This window comes from Parasteatoda tepidariorum, chromosome 5, assembly GCF_043381705.1.
Source record: "Parasteatoda tepidariorum isolate YZ-2023 chromosome 5, CAS_Ptep_4.0, whole genome shotgun sequence".
Lineage (NCBI taxonomy): Eukaryota > Metazoa > Arthropoda > Arachnida > Araneae > Theridiidae > Parasteatoda > Parasteatoda tepidariorum.
Window position 1 is genome coordinate 71581729 of NC_092208.1, and position 18903 is coordinate 71600631.

The 18903-nt window shown below is 31.8% G+C and overlaps 1 protein-coding gene across 2 annotated transcripts in view; it reads right to left on the minus strand.

Annotated features, from left to right (window-relative positions):
- Positions 1–18903, minus strand: part of LOC107449617 (protein kinase C, brain isozyme) — a 170748-nt gene that overhangs the window by 71854 nt on the left and 79991 nt on the right. For both annotated transcript variants that reach the window (XM_043040695.2, XM_043040694.2), the window contains exons 3-4: positions 8272–8354; positions 740–851 (exon numbers count right to left, since the gene is read on the minus strand). In XM_043040695.2, the coding sequence (XP_042896629.1) occupies positions 740–851; positions 8272–8354 (195 nt within the window). The remainder of the gene's footprint in view (positions 1–739; positions 852–8271; positions 8355–18903) is intronic.

An 18903-nucleotide genomic window follows, 5' to 3' on the forward strand; every position in this document is an offset into this window, starting at 1 on the left:
TTTTTTTTTTTTTTTTTTTTTTTTTTTTTTTTTTTTTTTTTTTTTTTTTTTTTTTTTTTTTTTTTTTTTTTTTTTTTTTTTTTTTTTTTAGCGTGGTAGCAGTACTGCAAGTGACATTATTGCTCAAATAATTACGATATTAATGTGACTCACAGCACAATCTGGCGCTTGTGAAAGATTTATTTGTATTTGCTTATTAGTTGATGCTTTCGAATTGGAACTGCTTAAAAAATAATGCTATTAATGAGGCACTAACAAAAAATTTATATGTCACGTTAATTACGTTCTTTTAGGATTAAGCGTGGTAACACTACTGCTTAAATAATTACGACATGGATGTGGCACTAGATAAAAAATTACACGTAACGTGAACTTCGCTAATTAATACTTTAGAGAAGTGACATTATAGCTTAAATAATTACTACATTAATGAGACTCACAGCTCAATAAGGTTCTAGTAAAAAGTTTTTAACTGTAACTTCAACTGAGTTGGTTCATAGTTTAGTGTTGTGGCATTACTTTTGAAATAATTAAGACATAAATGTGGTTCCATCAAAAGATTTGTGTAACTTTTTCTTTGGCTTATGTTTCAAGTTGACATTGTACCCAGGGATGATTACGAAATCTCGGTGAGGAAAAAAACGAAATAATAAATTAAAATTGCCTACCTGAATGAAGTGACACAAAACAATCGATACAAAATAAATAATCAAGATGTTAAATAGAAAGAAAAGCTCACCTTTGCATTTGAGTCCCTGATGTATAATTCCATACAGCAGAGATCCGCAATGATCACAAAATGCGGGACTTGTGTATGTGTGAATTTGGAAATGATGCCTGGTCCTCAAGTCCTGAAAGTAAATTGGTCGTTAAGAAGTGGAAAGCACAACATAATTATGTACAAGGTGGCACAGGGGAACGGGAAATTTTGAAAAAAAAAACTAATTTGTACAAATAAACACTAATAAATTTTTTTTTAGCGTGATGTTAATGTTTTTACAACAAATGGCACAAGCTATCTGCTGCCAAAAGATGAAATCGGAAAGATCAGCCGCGCCAAATATGCTGGGATTACCATAGCAGTCTATTAGAATAATAGAAGACAGAGAGCTCATCTTTCCAATGTTATCGGTAAGAAGTAAATGGGACAATTTCTGGTAATGTTTTCACAACAAATGGCACAAGCTATCTGCTGCCAAAAGATGACATCGGAAAGATCAGCTGCGCCAAATATGCTGGGATTACCATAGCAGTCTATTAGAATGATAGAAGACAGAGAGCTCATCTTTCCAATGTTATCGTTAAGAAGTAAAGGGGACAATTTCTGGCAATGTTTTCAAAACAAATGTAATAATAATTGTTTAATAAATGACCTTCATAAATAAGTAACATTTGATTGTTTTGTTCATGGCATGATCTTTTTGTTTGGTACATTAACGTAGATAACGGATGGCTCCGTCAGCTTCATCACACAGTGCTCTGTGGAATTGAGATCTGGGTATTGTAGGGGCCTGCGTATTAATGTGACGCTTCCATCAAAGACTTGAAATCAATTTTTTACAATGCCAGTATTATCTTGTTGAAGGTACTTAGTACGCATTCGGTTTACGGGAATGGGGCAAATCTAGCTGGCAAAACTTTGCGTGACAAAACTTTGCTTGAACAAGACAACGCTCCAACAAATTCAAAAGTTAATAATTAATATTAAATTATAATTAATTTATGCATTAATTTTAATAGAAAATATTTTATGTACTATATAATTTTAATAAATTCAAATTCATAATTAACTTAATTTTAATAAAAGCAAAAATATAATATTTAACATTTTTTCAATATAATTGAATAATTTTTAACATATCACGATAAATGTATAATTATTTGTGTAGTTTAAATATATTTATTGATAAGAAGAAGTTTTCTTGAAAATTACGATATGAAAAAAATGTATCTGTATGATATCAAAAATGCTAAAGAATTTTAAAAAGTTTTTCCCTTTCAAAATATTCAAATAACATTATCAAACAAAATATTAAATAATTTTTCTCTTTTTTTAAAAAAAAAAATCAATAAATGATGAAACGTCGGAACAATAATAAAAATTTAAGTTTAAAACATGGTTGTTGAATGAAATAAGATAGATTTAGGACACCTTTTGAGTAACAAATTGTTCTAGAATCTCGAGTAATGCATTGCAGCACAGAAAAAAAATCTTTTAAATTATCGTACTGTAAGGTAATGACATTTTTTATAAAAAAAACAATTCTGGTTAATAAAACCAAACCAAACTATACGGTATTATAAATATAACTGGGTAATTTTTCAGTTAATTTGACGTTACCACAAAAAAAACCACAAAACGGAAAAGTAAATTTAACAGAATTAATGGCTTTTATGCCATGCTTCTACGATGTAATGAAAAAATTACCAAATTTTATTACATATAATAAAACTGTATTTTATTGTTAATTTTACCAAAATCAATTCTAAAGCGCTTCGGTAAAAATTACCAAGCTTCTTGTTGTTTTTATAGAACCAGAAACACGGTAATTTTTACCATTTTCTGGCTCTTTTGACCATACTTCTTTTTCGTAGTGAAGTTATGTAAAATTTAAAATCTCATTTTTCCCATATTTCTTTTAAAGAATATAAGAATGCAACCAAGAAATGAAACTTTAAATTAGAAATAAAATCTTAATCAGGAAAGAAAAATGAGTAAAGATTAAGACGTTCCTTCTGCAGCGAAAGAGGACACATGTTGAAAAGTGTAAATGTCATACAACATTTTTTTAAACAAATCAAACTGCATTAAATTAATTACGTTTTTACCTTTCTTGTATGTTAGAAGTAGGGCTGGGCAATGTCAGAATTTCGATATTGTGGTATATTGTGAGCTTCATATCACGATATTATGATATACCGCTGTAATTAAATTGTTATGTATATTATAAATGCTAAGACTATTTTGCAATTAAAAATTAATGTGTTTAAAGAGCATCATTTAAAAAAAATGGGGTACTTATCCTATATTAGCTCGCAGCATAATTATCCCATGGAATCAACTAATTATAAAGCATCATTATTTTAAAACAGAAAAATTTTATTAATATAAACATCAATTACTAATATAAACATCAACACAATTATAAACATCAAAACAGTTATAAACATCAACACAATTATAAACATCAACAATTATAAATATCAACACAATTATAAACATCACAAGGAGATCCGACAATCTCGGATATTTTTAAAATCAGAAGCACGCTATTCTCAAAATGAAACCAAAATCAGTAACTAAGTATACCATGGAGGGTTGATATAACGCGCGGGTGTTTGAAATCCGATATCGCCAATACCACGGATATGACGCATGCGCTTTAAAGTCAAATGATACCACAATATATTGTAGGAGAAATATCTAGCTGCCGAGAGGAGGTACCGTAAATATTACGCGCAAGCCTTTGAGTTCTTCACCCCTAAATCAATCACGTGCCATACCAATACCTCCTAGATACCATACCATACCGCCACTTCCTCGCCGCCGGTCGGCCGAAGATATTGGCTAGCGGTGAGTACCGAGAGGTGCAGACATACCGAAGTTCAATAACTCGGTATTGCCGAAGAATATACTTCCGAATATCATTACCGCGGTATCAAAGAAATACCGGTAAATGACGGTATTACGGTATATTGCCCAGGCCTAGTTAGAAGAACGTGCATATTTTTAATCACGAAAAAAAAAATTATTAACTCATTTAATTTTTAATAAAATTCCGCAACACTAATAAGATTTTTCGAGTTTTCTTAAATTAAAAGTTCACCTTTTGATGAAAAAAAAAAGTTAATCTCGTAATAAATTGCTGTCGTTGAAGCAAACATTATGTAATTCGAAATATAATATAATTAGGAAAAGTAATTTTGGCATGATATAAAAATCATGTGAATATATTAAGCTATAACGATATCTACTAAAATACCTGAATTATAATTATTTCTTTTTAACGTTCCACACTGAGAGTTTATAATAAATTTTCATAAATTTGAAAAAAAATTATACATTTCTTAGTAGTGATAAATCTTTCATATTTAAGCATTAAAAGCTAATTTTGTTATCTTTGTTTACATTATTTAGTTTCAGACGGCCACGTGGCTGAGCGGTTAGCTTGCCTGACTGCGAAGCCAATGGCTGCGGGTTCGAATCCCGCTCAGGACATGGATGTTTCTCTCTGCGTGTTGTTCCCTGCTGTGTGCGAATTTGGCCCATCCTATGTGGTATGGGTAATGTTGCTCGCCTCCGTGACTTTGGTCATATGGTGCTTACCAGGCAAAGCAAACTGAGTATCACTTCCGGCACCATCCACAACGAAGAACGGTAAGTTAAGTGCCTGCTATTTTTATTATTAAATGTTTGTATTTGATATTATTTCACTAAACTGGACATTTTGCTGTGAAACTAAGCACTTTTAATTAAAACACTTAATATCTACACATACAGCAGAAAATATCACAATGACGTACATTATATAACTGATACATTAAACTCAAAGGTTTAACGTCATATCTTTATGATGATAGCCACCGTATGATTGAAATTGTCGATAAAATCAGAAGCTGTAAAATTTTATTAAATACCTAATAGCGATTTGGTGTCACAAAAACACACTTTCATGAGTGGGAGAAATGGAAAAGATATCAAAACAAGAAATATCAAAACAAGAGATGATATAATTATCTGTCCCTTCCATTCGTTTTACTGATGAAGGTATGTTTATGTGACATCGAAACGCGTTTAGGTATTTAACAAAAATTTTACGACATCTGATTTTGAAACTTTGTTTTAATCAATTTTAATTTTATCACAAAGTTACACTTTTACTTATTATTTACATATACATTTGAATAAAATGTAAATCGAAACAAATTACACGTCATAACCGGAAAGCAAGAAAAATCCGATCGGCATTAAAACACAGCAAAACAGTAAGTGTCCACAAAATAATGAACAAAGATGCAAATGGAAAGCACTGACCAACAAGGAAGCATCGTCAGGGGGGCATTACCATGCCGTCAGTGCCGGAGTAGTTTCTGCAGACGGTGGCAAAATGCCACAAACCACCATACGAGAAAGAGGAATAATAGAGAAAATTAAGCAAATCAGATGAAGATAATACACTAAGATCCTGAAAATCGAAGTTGAAATACATAAATGTGACTGAAAGAGAACCTTATCTTTCGAATGAGAATCAAACATCGCAGGTTCGAGTACTAAATTAGTTTATATACAAAAATGGAAAAGCACAAATTCCATTTTTTGTTATTTATTTTGTGGATAGTTACAAAAGTGCAGTGTTTTAAAATACTGAATGGATTTTCCAACTTTTCTGCCATGTCGAGTAATTTGTTTTGATTTACATTTTATTCGAAAATTTATATAATATTATATATATATATCATAATTAATTTGCTATTTATTATTTTTATATATTTATTATGTATTTTAGTACCTATAAAGTGTTTGAATAAATTGCAGTTGTTAATTCCAATAGTTTGAATTCCAAATGAAAGGAACGTGAGATTAATAAACAGAATTGTTAATTTACTTTAACTAGTATTAGCGCTTCAGCTGCATTCTGATTTTCTCAAATTACAATCATTCATCAACTAGAAATACGGAATGAAATTGCGAAGCATTGGAGAACGAATAACTAGTAGATTTACATAGTTATTATACAATTACCTTAAAAATTAATAATAATAGTAAGTATCAAAGGGTAGGAATTTAATTTTTCAAGAGGTATTTTTGAATGTAAACTATTAGAAAATGGAACATTTATTTATTAAAACAATTTCTTTTTCGAAAATATCATTTTTTCTCTTTTCTTTTGAAGCCAACATTCTTTTTCAGTTAAACCATTCTAACAGTTAAAACCTGATTCTAATTTTTCATCATCGTCTATTTTTTTCTGTTATATATGTAGGTAAGTATATAATTGCATGTAATTAAGTCAATCGAGATAAATAAAAATAAGACGTCTACGTAGGTGTGAGTGAGACATTAACATTTAGTTCTTTTCCATTTAATGTTATGAGCAATATCAAAATGAGAAAAAAAATTATGTTCAAATCTACCAGAATATGATAAAATTTAACATGCTTCTGGCACCAAACACTTATACCCAATTTTTTAATTTTTACCAAAGCGCTTTGGTAATGATTTCGTTGAAATTAACAAAAAAATGGCTCTGAACTGCATGATAAAATTTGAAATGTAATAAAATTTGGCATTTTTATCATGTTACCTTAGAGCAAAGCTTAAAAACCATTTATTTAGTCAAATTTACTTTTCAGTTTTGTAATTTTTACTAAATGTGTGATAATAAGAGCTGTAATTTTAAAAACCAGAATTTCTGGCAAATCGTTACCCATATGAACAGAGCAAATTACCAAATGAATGGTTTAAGCAACGTATATTTTGATTTTATTAACCAAAATTATGGTTGTTTTACTAGAAATGTCTTTACCATTCAAGACGGTAATTTTACCAACATTTTTTTCTACGAGCAATATTTTCTACAGATATATTTTTTTTAAATTTATTTTTTCAACAGTCATGTGATAGTTCAAAATGTAAGTTTAAATAAAATGATTTTTTTTCCTAGCTTAGTAGCGCCTCTATCTCTACTCTTAGTAGCGTCTCTATCTCTACTGCTTAGTAGCGCCTCTATCTCTACTCTATCTCTATCTATACGTAAGTTATAACCATTTGAAATGTGCCCTAAAGTAAAATCTAAAAAAATTAAATCAATATTTAAAAATCTTTAAAAACAATTCTTCTTTGAAAAAGTTTAAAATTTGAGTCAATAAGTAATAAGTAATTGAAACTAAACACGTTAAATTGAAATAAATGATATGCAATGGAAAAACTTGCAGAAGCAAAACAATAATTATGCTTTAAAAAACATATATAACAATAGGTCTTCAACCGTTCTTTCAATACTGTTAGAGTTTTCATTCTAAAATTAATTAACCGGCAGCAATTTATCCATTCAATTATTGTAAAGTTTATGGTAAAGAACATTTTTAACCTTTACGGTTTTGAAACAGTTTACAACTAGTAAGGTTAAAAAATTAGGAAATCAAAACTAGATGGTTTAACCATTTACAACTAGCATGGTTTCGAAACCTCAAAAAAGACATTTAAGGCAGGCTTTTCGTTATATAATGGGTGTTGGAGTTAAGTTATGGTTGAGTTGGGTTTTATCAAATGAACCGCTGATTGTGGTTTAATTAGTTTATCTGGTTGTGTCCCCTATCGTAAGTAATTATAGGAAATGCTAGTCTTTTTTGTGAAAAGCAGCTTTATGGTGCTGCCATCTATACTTGAGAGTATCGTATTCTAATAGTCCAGGGTCACAAATTGTGGAGTGCAAGACAGAGGAAACTTTTCCAGTGTTGAAAGAAATTGAGGAAATATTGTGGTGTCAATGCTGGGACTTGAACCCCTGCTCGTTCTGTCATGAGATTGATAAAATCGCCCTCTCGGCTATAATACTTAAACGAAACTAATTAGCTTTATTAGGTGGGCCAACTTAAGGTTCTCAAACATGCACGTTTCTTAGAAACGAAGGGGAATATTTTCAGGAAAATAACTTTTATCAAACTACTAACGGAAAAAAATTCCCAGAACAGTAAATTATTTTGCCAAAATCTCATTTCCCTACATTAGAAAAATTCCGGTAGTACCTGCTCCCAGGGTGCCAGTACCTTTAACCCTAAAATTTTACAGTTATATCTTTGGATAAAGTAAACGAATTTTATACCGGGCGTAAAAATTTCTAGACTAGCTTAAAAATTTCTCGAGATATGGTGAAATACACAAAATTAACATTAAGGGGTGCTAATTTTGGATAAATCTCTTCACCAAACTATTGGAACCATATTTCCCAGATTGCGGCCATCTCCTATATTTTCAAATCTGAATCCGTTGAAAGAAAGATATGCTTACTAAGCGAAAGTATGTTGTCTGGTTTCGGTTTCATATTTTGTCTGGTTTCGTAACTAAAATTATCGCCTGCGCTAATTAATTAGCCTATTTGTGATCATCCCCTGGAACCATTAAGATTCGAGTCCTAGAACGTGAAGATCCGATCATTTTAATGAAACGTAATTCAAGGTATCTGTTTTTTTCCCCTCCTTACTTGAATTGAACATTCAAAATAACCTGAAGAAAAATCTGAATTATAATTTCGAAAAAGGAACACTTACGTCTGAATCGACACCTTTGTCGGCTCCTGGGCATGTGAATGTGACGAATTCGTGGCATCTTTTATGAACCACAAAACTACAAACTGAAAAGAAAAAAAAATGCACAATTATAAAAATTACTTCTAATTAAGGTTAGTAATAACTATAAACAAAGCGTTTTATGCAAACTACTAGATTAATAAGAATCAACAGCAAAAACTAGAATAAGTAGTTAAACGGTGATATACTTCACTTAACAACGAGCGGAACTGCTTCTCATGATATATCAATGGAAAAGAATACGGATAGAATTTAAAACAATCATAAATTGGGTTTATAGTATACGCATGCTGTTATTCATGAGCTTAACTGGTACAGTCAAATTTGTAGTTGTTTTTAATGCTACTTACCAAATACCAGCAAGCGAATTTAAGACAAAAAATGCATTTCTTGTTTTTCAATGTTGCCATCTACGGCCATGAACACAACTTCAGCCACATACGTCAAAGCTCGTTTTAAAGGACGGACCCATTCATACATCCATTCGTTCATCCACAGATCATAATTTCGACCTTAATCAAAGAACGATCAATCTCCAATTGAGTACCGCCAGAGGTATTCTTTTGTTATGGGAGCTGGGAGGACTTTGTGGCCCGACATATTTAGCGTGTACTAGTCATCATTTAAAGTACGACTAGCCTTCGGCTGGCGGGGATCGAACTCACGACCTTCTGGACATGGGCCCAACGCCCTACCAACCAGTCTATCTCGGCCTCACAGTCAAATTTTACATTCTTAATTGAGAAAAACAGATTTTGTACAATTGTTACCGGCAATGTAGGAAATGCCTGCATTGTTTAAAATGCCGAATGCGTATAATCTAAATAAGAAATTGGAAGAACAACGGAGAAGGATTTTTTTTCGCTTTTCCTGTTATTCTTTTTCTTTTTTTTTTAAATATATCCGAGTTGACGGTTGAAGAAAAATATTTTCTTTTATTCGATAAGTTAATAAATCAATCTTCACTTTAACCCTTTCATCGCGACGGATTAGATGACTCGTTTTCCAGGAATATTCGAAGTGCTCCATTGTTGTATTAATGAATATGGTAGGATTGCAATTGATTATTATTGATAAGGATTGCAATTGATTATTATTTTTTAAAGAAAAATAATCATGTTTTAAAGGAGTTTACGTTTTGTTTCAATTTTAGTGCTGTGAGAAAACTCTAAGCTCAGAGGGTGGGACAAAGGCATTGCCGTGATGAAAGTGTTAATCAACTTAATTGGTTATTACAAAAAATAACCGATTAGGAGAAAAATAAGCGTAGGGAATACCGGACAATGACCGTTTAATTTACGAAAACGTCCGAAACGGAAATACTGGCAAGAATATACCTGTCAATGGCATTTTACCTTAAATATCATGAAATAACGGTTAGGTGTTGGTTACTGGTGTATACATCCCTGAAGGTTATTAATAATGCAGGATGATTAGTAAAAAAATTATGAGTTTATTATTAAATGAAACAAAATAAAGTATGAATCTACTTGTTGCGCAAGAAATTTCTTTTTAACAAATACTAATAAACCCTAACATACTAATATGGCTTATTATAAATATACTGCATTTTAAAATTGGATAACTTAAACACTATACTACCGATTTCGTTCAAATTCTGCTTTTTTGTCATTTGAAATTACTTAACTTTACATTAAAAAATTTTTTTAACCATTTTTCTTCTATAATTGAACCAAAACTAATGTATAACTATTAAAAATTATTTTTTATATGGACTCATCTTTATATAAACATAGCGAATTTTATAATTGCGTCCAAAAATTTTTCGATTGGCTTAGAAAGTTCGTGAGATATACGAAGTACGCAAAAATGAAATTAACATTAATGTGTTCAAACTTTCAACCCGTTCTGTCGAAATCAATAATAACATATTTTGCAGATTGAGGTAATGAAGAATGCAAAATGAAGTATGAATCTACTTGTTGTGCAAGAAATTACTTTTAACGAATATTAATAAACCCTAACATACTAATATGTTTTAATATAAATATACTGCATTTTAAAATCGGATAACTTAAACACTAAACAACCGATTTCGTTCAGATTCCGAAAAAAGTTCGTGAGATATAACGAAGTACGCAAAAATGAAATTAACATTAATGCGTTCAAATTTTCAACTGTTCTGTCTATATCAATAAAACCATATTTTGCAGATTGTGGCTAACCACCCCTTAAATTTGCGGGTTAGGAATCTAAATCCTTTCAAACAAATAAATATCGTTAGAGAATATTTTGTGTTTGATTGCGTAAGTTAAAATATCGTCTAAAATATCGTATAAAGTTAGCCTCTCAAACTATCAAGGTTGATTCCTAGCACGTGAAAATCTGTACTAGGATCAATCATTAGATCAAATCTCTCACTTCTTTCTTTGCATTAATAGTACTGAAAATTTTATTAAAATGACTTGTACTTACACCTTAGAAAGGTTGTTTCAGTTATTATTAAACGGAGTTACGTTGGGGCTAAATTAAATAACTGTACAAAAAATTGCGATGCAAATTGACTTTATTTTACAATGCATCTCTTCATGAGACGAGAGCAAAATAGAACAGCAGCTGTTAGTAACAGTTGAAGCACTACTTGTTATTCACTCATAAAATATCCCTCACCTATTTCTATAAAACATCCGAAGTCAAAGCTGGCAGGGAATTTATTTTATGCAAAACTTTTTCCATTCATATTAATATCGATGTAAATTCATATAACCTTTCAAATCAATATCAAGGTTCCAAGTCTATTAACATAAATCTAGTTTAGAAAATAAAAAGATAACAAAATTTTAACATTTTTTTTAAGTATTAGAGTATTTAAGTATTTAATAAAACACCCTCCGGCTAAAATTATTTTTTATATGAAATGATGTAAAAAATAAAATACAACTTTGTACCGGTAAATTTTGAACAAGTTAGTAGGGAATCTCGACGAAATAATAAAGGTACTCAAAAAATATCTACCTATCTAAATACCTAAAATATCTAAATACCTTAATTCCCAAAAAATATCCACCCATCAAACTAGAACTAAAACTATAACAAATGACATTAAGTTCATTCGCATTTTTTAAAATTAACTTATTAATTTTACTAAATAAATTTAGTTTAATTAAACGATCACTTACTAATAATTCTTCTATAAAAAAATTGATTTTTCATTAGTTTCAATAATTTTCTGTCTTCTTTTTCAATAGTTAAGTTAAACGTAGGTTCAAAAATGTTTGAATGTGGTTAATTAAATTTGTGATACTTAATAATTTAAATAATTATTATAAATAATATTATCATCTTTATTATTACTATAATTATTATAATATAATAATTATTGTTACTATAATAATTATTGTTATAATTAATATTATTATAATAATTAATATTACAATAATAATATTATTATAATCAATATTATCATCGTTATTATTATTGTAATTATTATTGTAATAATAATTATTGTTGTAATTAATATTATTTTAATAACTGATATCATTATAATAATTAATTTTATTATAATTAATATTATCATCGTTATCATTATTATAATTATCACTGTTATAATAATTATTGTTATAATTAATATTATTTTAATAATTAATATTATTATAATAATTAATATAATTACAAATATTTGTCGAAGATCAAAGATTTTTTCCTATTTTAAGCTAAAGAATCTAATATTGAACAAACTGGAGTCCGAATTGAGAAAATGTATCCGACTACAACTCCTGCGAAATGTTCTTTAACTCCGCCTCCACATCTCTGCTAATTTAAAAGATGTCAATTTAATATTTTTTAATAACCCGTATAGGTTGGTTTTTTAAAAAAAAAACAAAGACTGATTAATAAAAAGTTAGTTATTTATATCCAAAATCATTCGCCCTTTCGCTGGATAGAATACTATAATGAATGCATGGCTCTTAGTGTTCAAATAAATTATCTTGTATTTTAGAACTCAATTTAAAAGATAAAATTATTTCTGTGTTATGTATCACGACAACCTCACCACAAATGAAAACTTTTTGAATGAAATAAACCCAGTTTAGAGGTAAACCTTACGCAGTCAACCGAAAGGCAATGGCACGCAAACACTTGAATAGACTACGACAGGAAAACCACAATAGCAAAATGGATAGATCATTTTTTTCGTTCCGTGGTAATTATAACTATGCGTACTGATAACAAAATTAATAAACGCTTTATATGATTTCGCGAACATTGAATGAAACAAATTAACATTTCAGAACATTCTTATAAGGTTTTTTTTTTTAAAAAAATCAATGTGAATAAAAAAATTTTTTCCTCAAATTGTTCTTGATTGTTTGTTTCTTGATTACACTGGGGAACAAATTTTTTGTTGCATTTATACAAATATTTACATATACACATTTACATATTCCTCCTCACTCCGAATTGGGGTACAGAGCTTCTATCATAGCTTTCCATCTCACTCTATTTGTGGCCAGATATTTTGACTATCTCTATGACTTTCCTATTGTTTTCAATATGTTTACAATAGGTCTGCGCCAAGTATTTTTAGGTCTTCCTCTTTTTTTTAACTCGCAGTGGACTGATCGCAAAGACACGGCTCCCAGTAGAACACCGAAGTCAAACATCACTGGCTGTGGTCAGTAAGCGGGTGGTTGACCACTTTGATCAGACTGCGTAGGGACCGAGGGTGCGCGGTATCGGTCCTTGTTAAACTGTTCTACCGTAAAGTGCTCGACTTCATGCGCAGGTCGTCGGGGTACCAAAGAAAGGGAGCCATCCCCTCAGCAGAGGATCAAAATTGCGGTGGCATGTCTTCGGAACATCCTCAGGGACGTTCTCCAGACCGTCGCCAATAGCCCATTGTACAGCTCTAGTGCGACGTGAATAAAGAACCTACCTACCTTTTTCTCTATTGCCCTGAGGGCTCCAATCAAAAACTTGCTTAACTTTAAAGTTTTCATATTTATGTAGAACATTATCAATTTAAATTTTTTTTTTTTAAAATTTCCAGATCAATCGGTTTCTGTTTTGCTTTTCTAAGGATTTCTGTAAATCAAATTTTATCAAATTTTAGTTCTTAATATTGAACTAAATAATCTTTTATTTTCGAACGCAACTTATAAAAACAAAACGATTTCTAACTTAGGTATGAAGAGACAGTTCATAATGCGTCCTTAGCACCGTATGACGATATTTCCGGCCAAGAATTCCTATGCAATTCTAATAATTAACTCTAATCCTTAACTCTCCTAGAAGATAATCCTGATGACGTGCCTTCCTTTCGACCAAAAATAGACTAAAAATGCCCTTAAAAAAACAGTATATTGGAGAGCGAAACCAATTGTAGACTTGAAATCAACAATACGAAAATATATTTAAATCTGTTAAAAAAAAATTTTTTTTGTCTGTGAAATTAAAATAACACATTTAGCGATAACTCTGTGGACTTTGAACGCAAAAAATCATATTTAATTTTTTTGATTTGTTCCTTTATGAAAAACTCTCAGAAACGAATATTTTTTCACTTCAAACTATTGCTACACTAAAATCATTAGCTCACTGATGGTAATAATCACAATAACATATTTTTGCAAGACTTCGTTTATACTGAGCGAACCAAAGTGGAATTTCAGAATATGTCTTATCTTCTTCTAAAAAAAATATTTAAAACCGATTTCTTTTTGCATTTTAAACTCTGGTATTAGGTTAAAATCCTTGCCATCATTTAATCACTAATGATAATTAGAAACACTACAAGGAGTGACTTCATAAGTATAGAACGCATTAAATTGGAATTAGAAGATATTTTCGTCCCCATGAACTTTTTTTAACTGATTCATCGTTGCATGCTCTTTTATAAATGAATTATAAGTCTCCCGTGTTTTCTTCTTTTAAAGAGTTTACGGATAGCGAGGATCTCCGTTCGGGCACACTCCGTTCGTAACGCTGTATCGGTTAAAACTCCCCCCCCCTTTCTTTTTATAATTCTGGTTTTCTCAAAATTATGACAACCATTTGTTCAAGAGCCCTGGTGGCTCAGGGGGTAGAGCTTTCGCCTTCCAATTAGGCGACTCTGGTTCGAATTCCAGCGATGACTGGTCGATACGAATTCCACACCCAGCTCGAACCAACCACAGTGCTGACCTAAAATATCCTCAGTGGTAGACGGATCATGGGTTAGAATCCCCTTTCCATCAGGCTAACCGTGGGTGGTTTTCCTCTTCATTTAACGCAAATGTGGGTTAGCTCCATCAAAAAGTCCTCCACGGAGACAAAATTTCTCCCAACACTTGATCCAAGAGCTCCCTTGTTTTCAGGACTGGGTTCAAAATTACAAGGCTGAACATTAGCAGTCGTAAACCCAAAAATTGGGTAGGCTGTTCAACGACGATTATAAAGAAAATATAAAAAAAATCTTTTGCTCACTGGTCCTCCTCATTTCTGGCACTGTTTCCAACTGTAAACTTTGACTTGCTGAACATTGTTGCTCTAAACGTTCCTATTCTGAATCTTGGATTTCCAGTTGGTGAATTTCATTATGGTAAGATCATGTTATTTAACAGGCGTTGAACAGCTGACCCAATTCTGAGTTAACGACTATCAAAGTTTAACGTCGTATCCTCGTAATTTTAAACCAAACGCAGCAGCCAAGGAAATTTCTGGATCAAGCATAGCCCTCATGGAGAACTTTTTGATGGAACTAACCCACATTCTGGTTTTTACTTTAACTTTGACTGTAGCGATCTACTAGTTTTGAAATAGAATTCCAATAAAAGAAAAAGTGTAACTTTGCACTAAACAAAACTTACGTTTTAATTCATTTTATAAAATTTGGAAAAGAATAAACTTGAAGTAACTTTTGTGTTAAACTTTGAAACTCGTGTGTTGAACTTTGAAACTTTTTTTCTTTCTCAGTCCACAACTTTTTTTGTGAATTTTAAATTTTCCATTTGTTTCTTTTTTTTTTTTTTTTTTTTTTTTGAGATGGAGTCTTGCTCAGTCGCNACTTTTTATTTTTTTTTTTTTTTTTTTTTTTTTTGCGAAATTTTTTATTTAGCTTTTTTAATAAAAATTTTGAAAAATGAGGGAATTTTCATGAGTTACGCAAGATTTGCTTATACCCCCTCCATATTTGGCAGCAAAAATAAGCAACTCACCAAAACCTCCATATCAAATATTTGAACGGCCCCAGGACTTTAGTTAGTTGTATATAGTTTGATTTGGGTTCATTAATAATGAGATGAACTTCATTCACTGATAATGATAATAATAAATATATTTTCAATTTCCTTCGTAAATCGAGCTAATCAAAAAAATTGACAATACAAAATAATTTTTTTTTTAAAGAAAGTTGGAGAAAAATAAATTTCTTGAAACTTCCATGGTTTCACTTAAATTTTGATAATTGTTTGCTCTTTGAAAAGAATTATTCCAACACATTTTCTCATAACTTCATCAGACTTGAAAGGAAAAATCTGATTTTTCAGATTCACAATTTTGTTTTTAATGGATGTGGGAACCATTATTTAATGACAAATAAGTGTAGTGTATCTACCACTACAAAAATATAATTCCAATTCACTAGTATACTAGTCTCCCCACATTGGTGACCCGGACGCGAAGAGAACACGCCTACGCTGGCAGAAACGCCCACTTCGATACGAACACGCCTACCTAGACAGTAACGCCAACTTCGATGGATCGTAAACATTGAAAAGTTAACATGCTACTTGTGACTGTGGCATTATCCACCTCCTATCGCTGTTGCTACTTAGTCTCGATTAACACAACCGCGGCCTGCATACACTCGACTGCTAAAGGCAACACAGGAGCGACCACAACCGTGAACTTAATACAGCTCTCAGATTCAGCACTCAAAAAGTACGGTGATCTTAATACAGCTCTCCCGGCTTCTCACAAAAACAGAAATGAATCAACTAGTGGTAACCGTTCATCGGATTCCATCACAAATATAATTCTGGTGGGGGATCTACCACTACAAAAATATAATTCCAATTCCCTAGTATATGAGACATGTTAACTCGATTCTTTGGAGGGGTACCTTTTCACAGATGAAAGTTGACATTGTCAACAGCAGCTGTTCCCACAATAAGAATAGATATTACTTAATTAGACCTTCATTCGCTTCAAAAATTTCAGTAGATAGTTTCTAATAAGATTTTTTTGTCGTTGTGAATATCCGTATAATTTGATAATATAAACAGCTAATATCGTCTCCCGTATTGGTTTTAAAGTCATTTTTGGGACTGTTAACAAAAATAAATTTAAATCTTCTGAAGATATAATAAGTTTCGATAAAAACTGGGATCTTTTCCATTCCTGGTCAATGCGACAAACTAGACCAGCTTAAAATATTTAGACTTAAGTAACACGATAGATTTGCCCGTAATCAAGAATGCGAGAAATCATTGTTTGCTGCACACTGTTGGAATCTTGGACATAAATTCAATTTCGGAAATGCCAAAATTATTTCATCCCAGTCACATTAGCTCATCTTGATATCCTGGAATATTGTGACATTCATATAAATTCTGATTCCCTTGTTAACGACATTATAGTTCGTTCATTTTGGGAGAAGGAGGTGAACAGTCCAAAACAAGGTTGCTATTTGGCGATCGTATGAAAAAAATATTTATATCGCAAACTTTACGTGCATTTTTTAAACATTAAATGTTTCATAAATTTTATCTTATTTCTCTCTTTTGAGTTAGTAGTTTGTCCTCTTTTGAGACATTTTGCTGCAATATATTTAATTAGCTAGAGTAATGAAAGGTATAATAGCAGATGATAAATCGAAGTAAGTGACTGAAAAAGAATTCGCTGTTTGCGTTTGGTGCGCATTAAAGGTCGTCTCAATTTCAAGCGCGAAGACGTTTCTCCTCCTACTCCCGCGCTGAAAGAAATTCTTCGTCCGAGGAGGTGGAGCCAAGTGTCAACTCCTGGTGAAAAAACTATAGTTCCTCACCACCTCTTCATAGTGACGGAAAATACATTTTACCCTGATTTGCTCCTCTCGGGCACTGTGGTTTTTCTTCTTCTGTTTTTCATATTTTTTTCTCTCTGGGTCACTTCGGATTTTCCAGTATTGTTTCTTCCCTGTACTTCTTCATTTTGTGTTGGCAACTTATTGTTTTATATTTCAAATCACTTTTGCTTCGTCTCATTCATGTCTGGCATGTCCATGAGCCTATTTTTGAGAGCTTGTAACATACCGACAATTATTTCGATTTTGTATATTTTTGAAGCGAATAAAGATTTTGATCAAGTAATATCTTACCGCTCAGCGTCTTGGGATTATTTGTTTAATACATGAATGCATGCTTTAACACTGTAAAAAATAGATACTCAAATATCGCGAAACTTACTTCGTTTTTGACGAAACCGTTTCCTAGTATACTCACCGAAGCAAAAGTTTCCTTAAAGCGACGAAATAACTATTATCATTTCTTCAAGGAAACGAACTTTGTCAAAATTAAAGAAATATTTCGGCATTTTATTTTTATTCCGAGAAAAAAAACTCGTAGTTTCTAATAATTACTTTAATAATACTAACTTTTCTAATAATTACTTTAAGTGAGGACCATATAGATAGCACAACACAACAAGGGCAGATAAATAAATTAACACCCACAACAGACAGATAAATTAACACCCATTCAAACCAGGAATCTTCCTGGTACCACCATGCAGCCCGGTCAGCTTAATTGGTCACATTATTTTTGATTGTCTAGTCCTTATTCTAGTTTAGTCATTCTCGTGCACTACGATGAGGTTTCGAGTAGGGGAAACATTTTCATAATACATTTAAGAGTTCGCGTTTCGTCACAAATCACGTGATTTCGAGACGAAATGTTTCTCAAAATTAACGAAATACTGCTCAGGGATTGCTGAAACGTCAAAAGTGAGAGTTTTATTTCTGAGAGTGACTAAAAAATGCACCCTTGGATTTTTCAATGCTGTATTTGTGATACAATTGCTTTGATCGCCAAATTTTACGCGAGGCGAAACACTTATTTTTTTTCGCAATCCTCACTCCTCATTTACAATACCCATCACTTAAAATAAAATACGCTGATCGGAAATCCGTGCGATTACGATTACGTCCTAACTTAGACGGTAGACACCGTTTACCACGACATCAACACTCACGACTGTGAACACAAACGACAACAGTATAAAACTTTCCGAATTACGCATTTCCCTAGTCGCTTAATAAGCCACCCTGCGGCGAACATTCGAACGTTTCTCACTTTGCTATACCCCCTCGTTCTTTTTTAATGAGGGCATTTATCCGCATTATTTCCTTCTGCATAAGCACACTTTCTTTAAACAGTGCTTCAAGAGCACACAGTGAGATGGAAGCTTTATTGTTCACTTCCATGGGATAGGGGGAGTAGAGAAAAATTCTTAACAGCAGACGATGGACGCTGAGGGGGCGCGGCAAGAGCCGCATCGATCCGGCCAGGTGAGGGAAGCTTGAGATCGATGCATCAGGTGTAGGTGTACTGTTCATCATACACATAGTCTAAGAGCAACAGGTTCGGGTTGCGTTATAGAAGAGCGGAGGGTTCT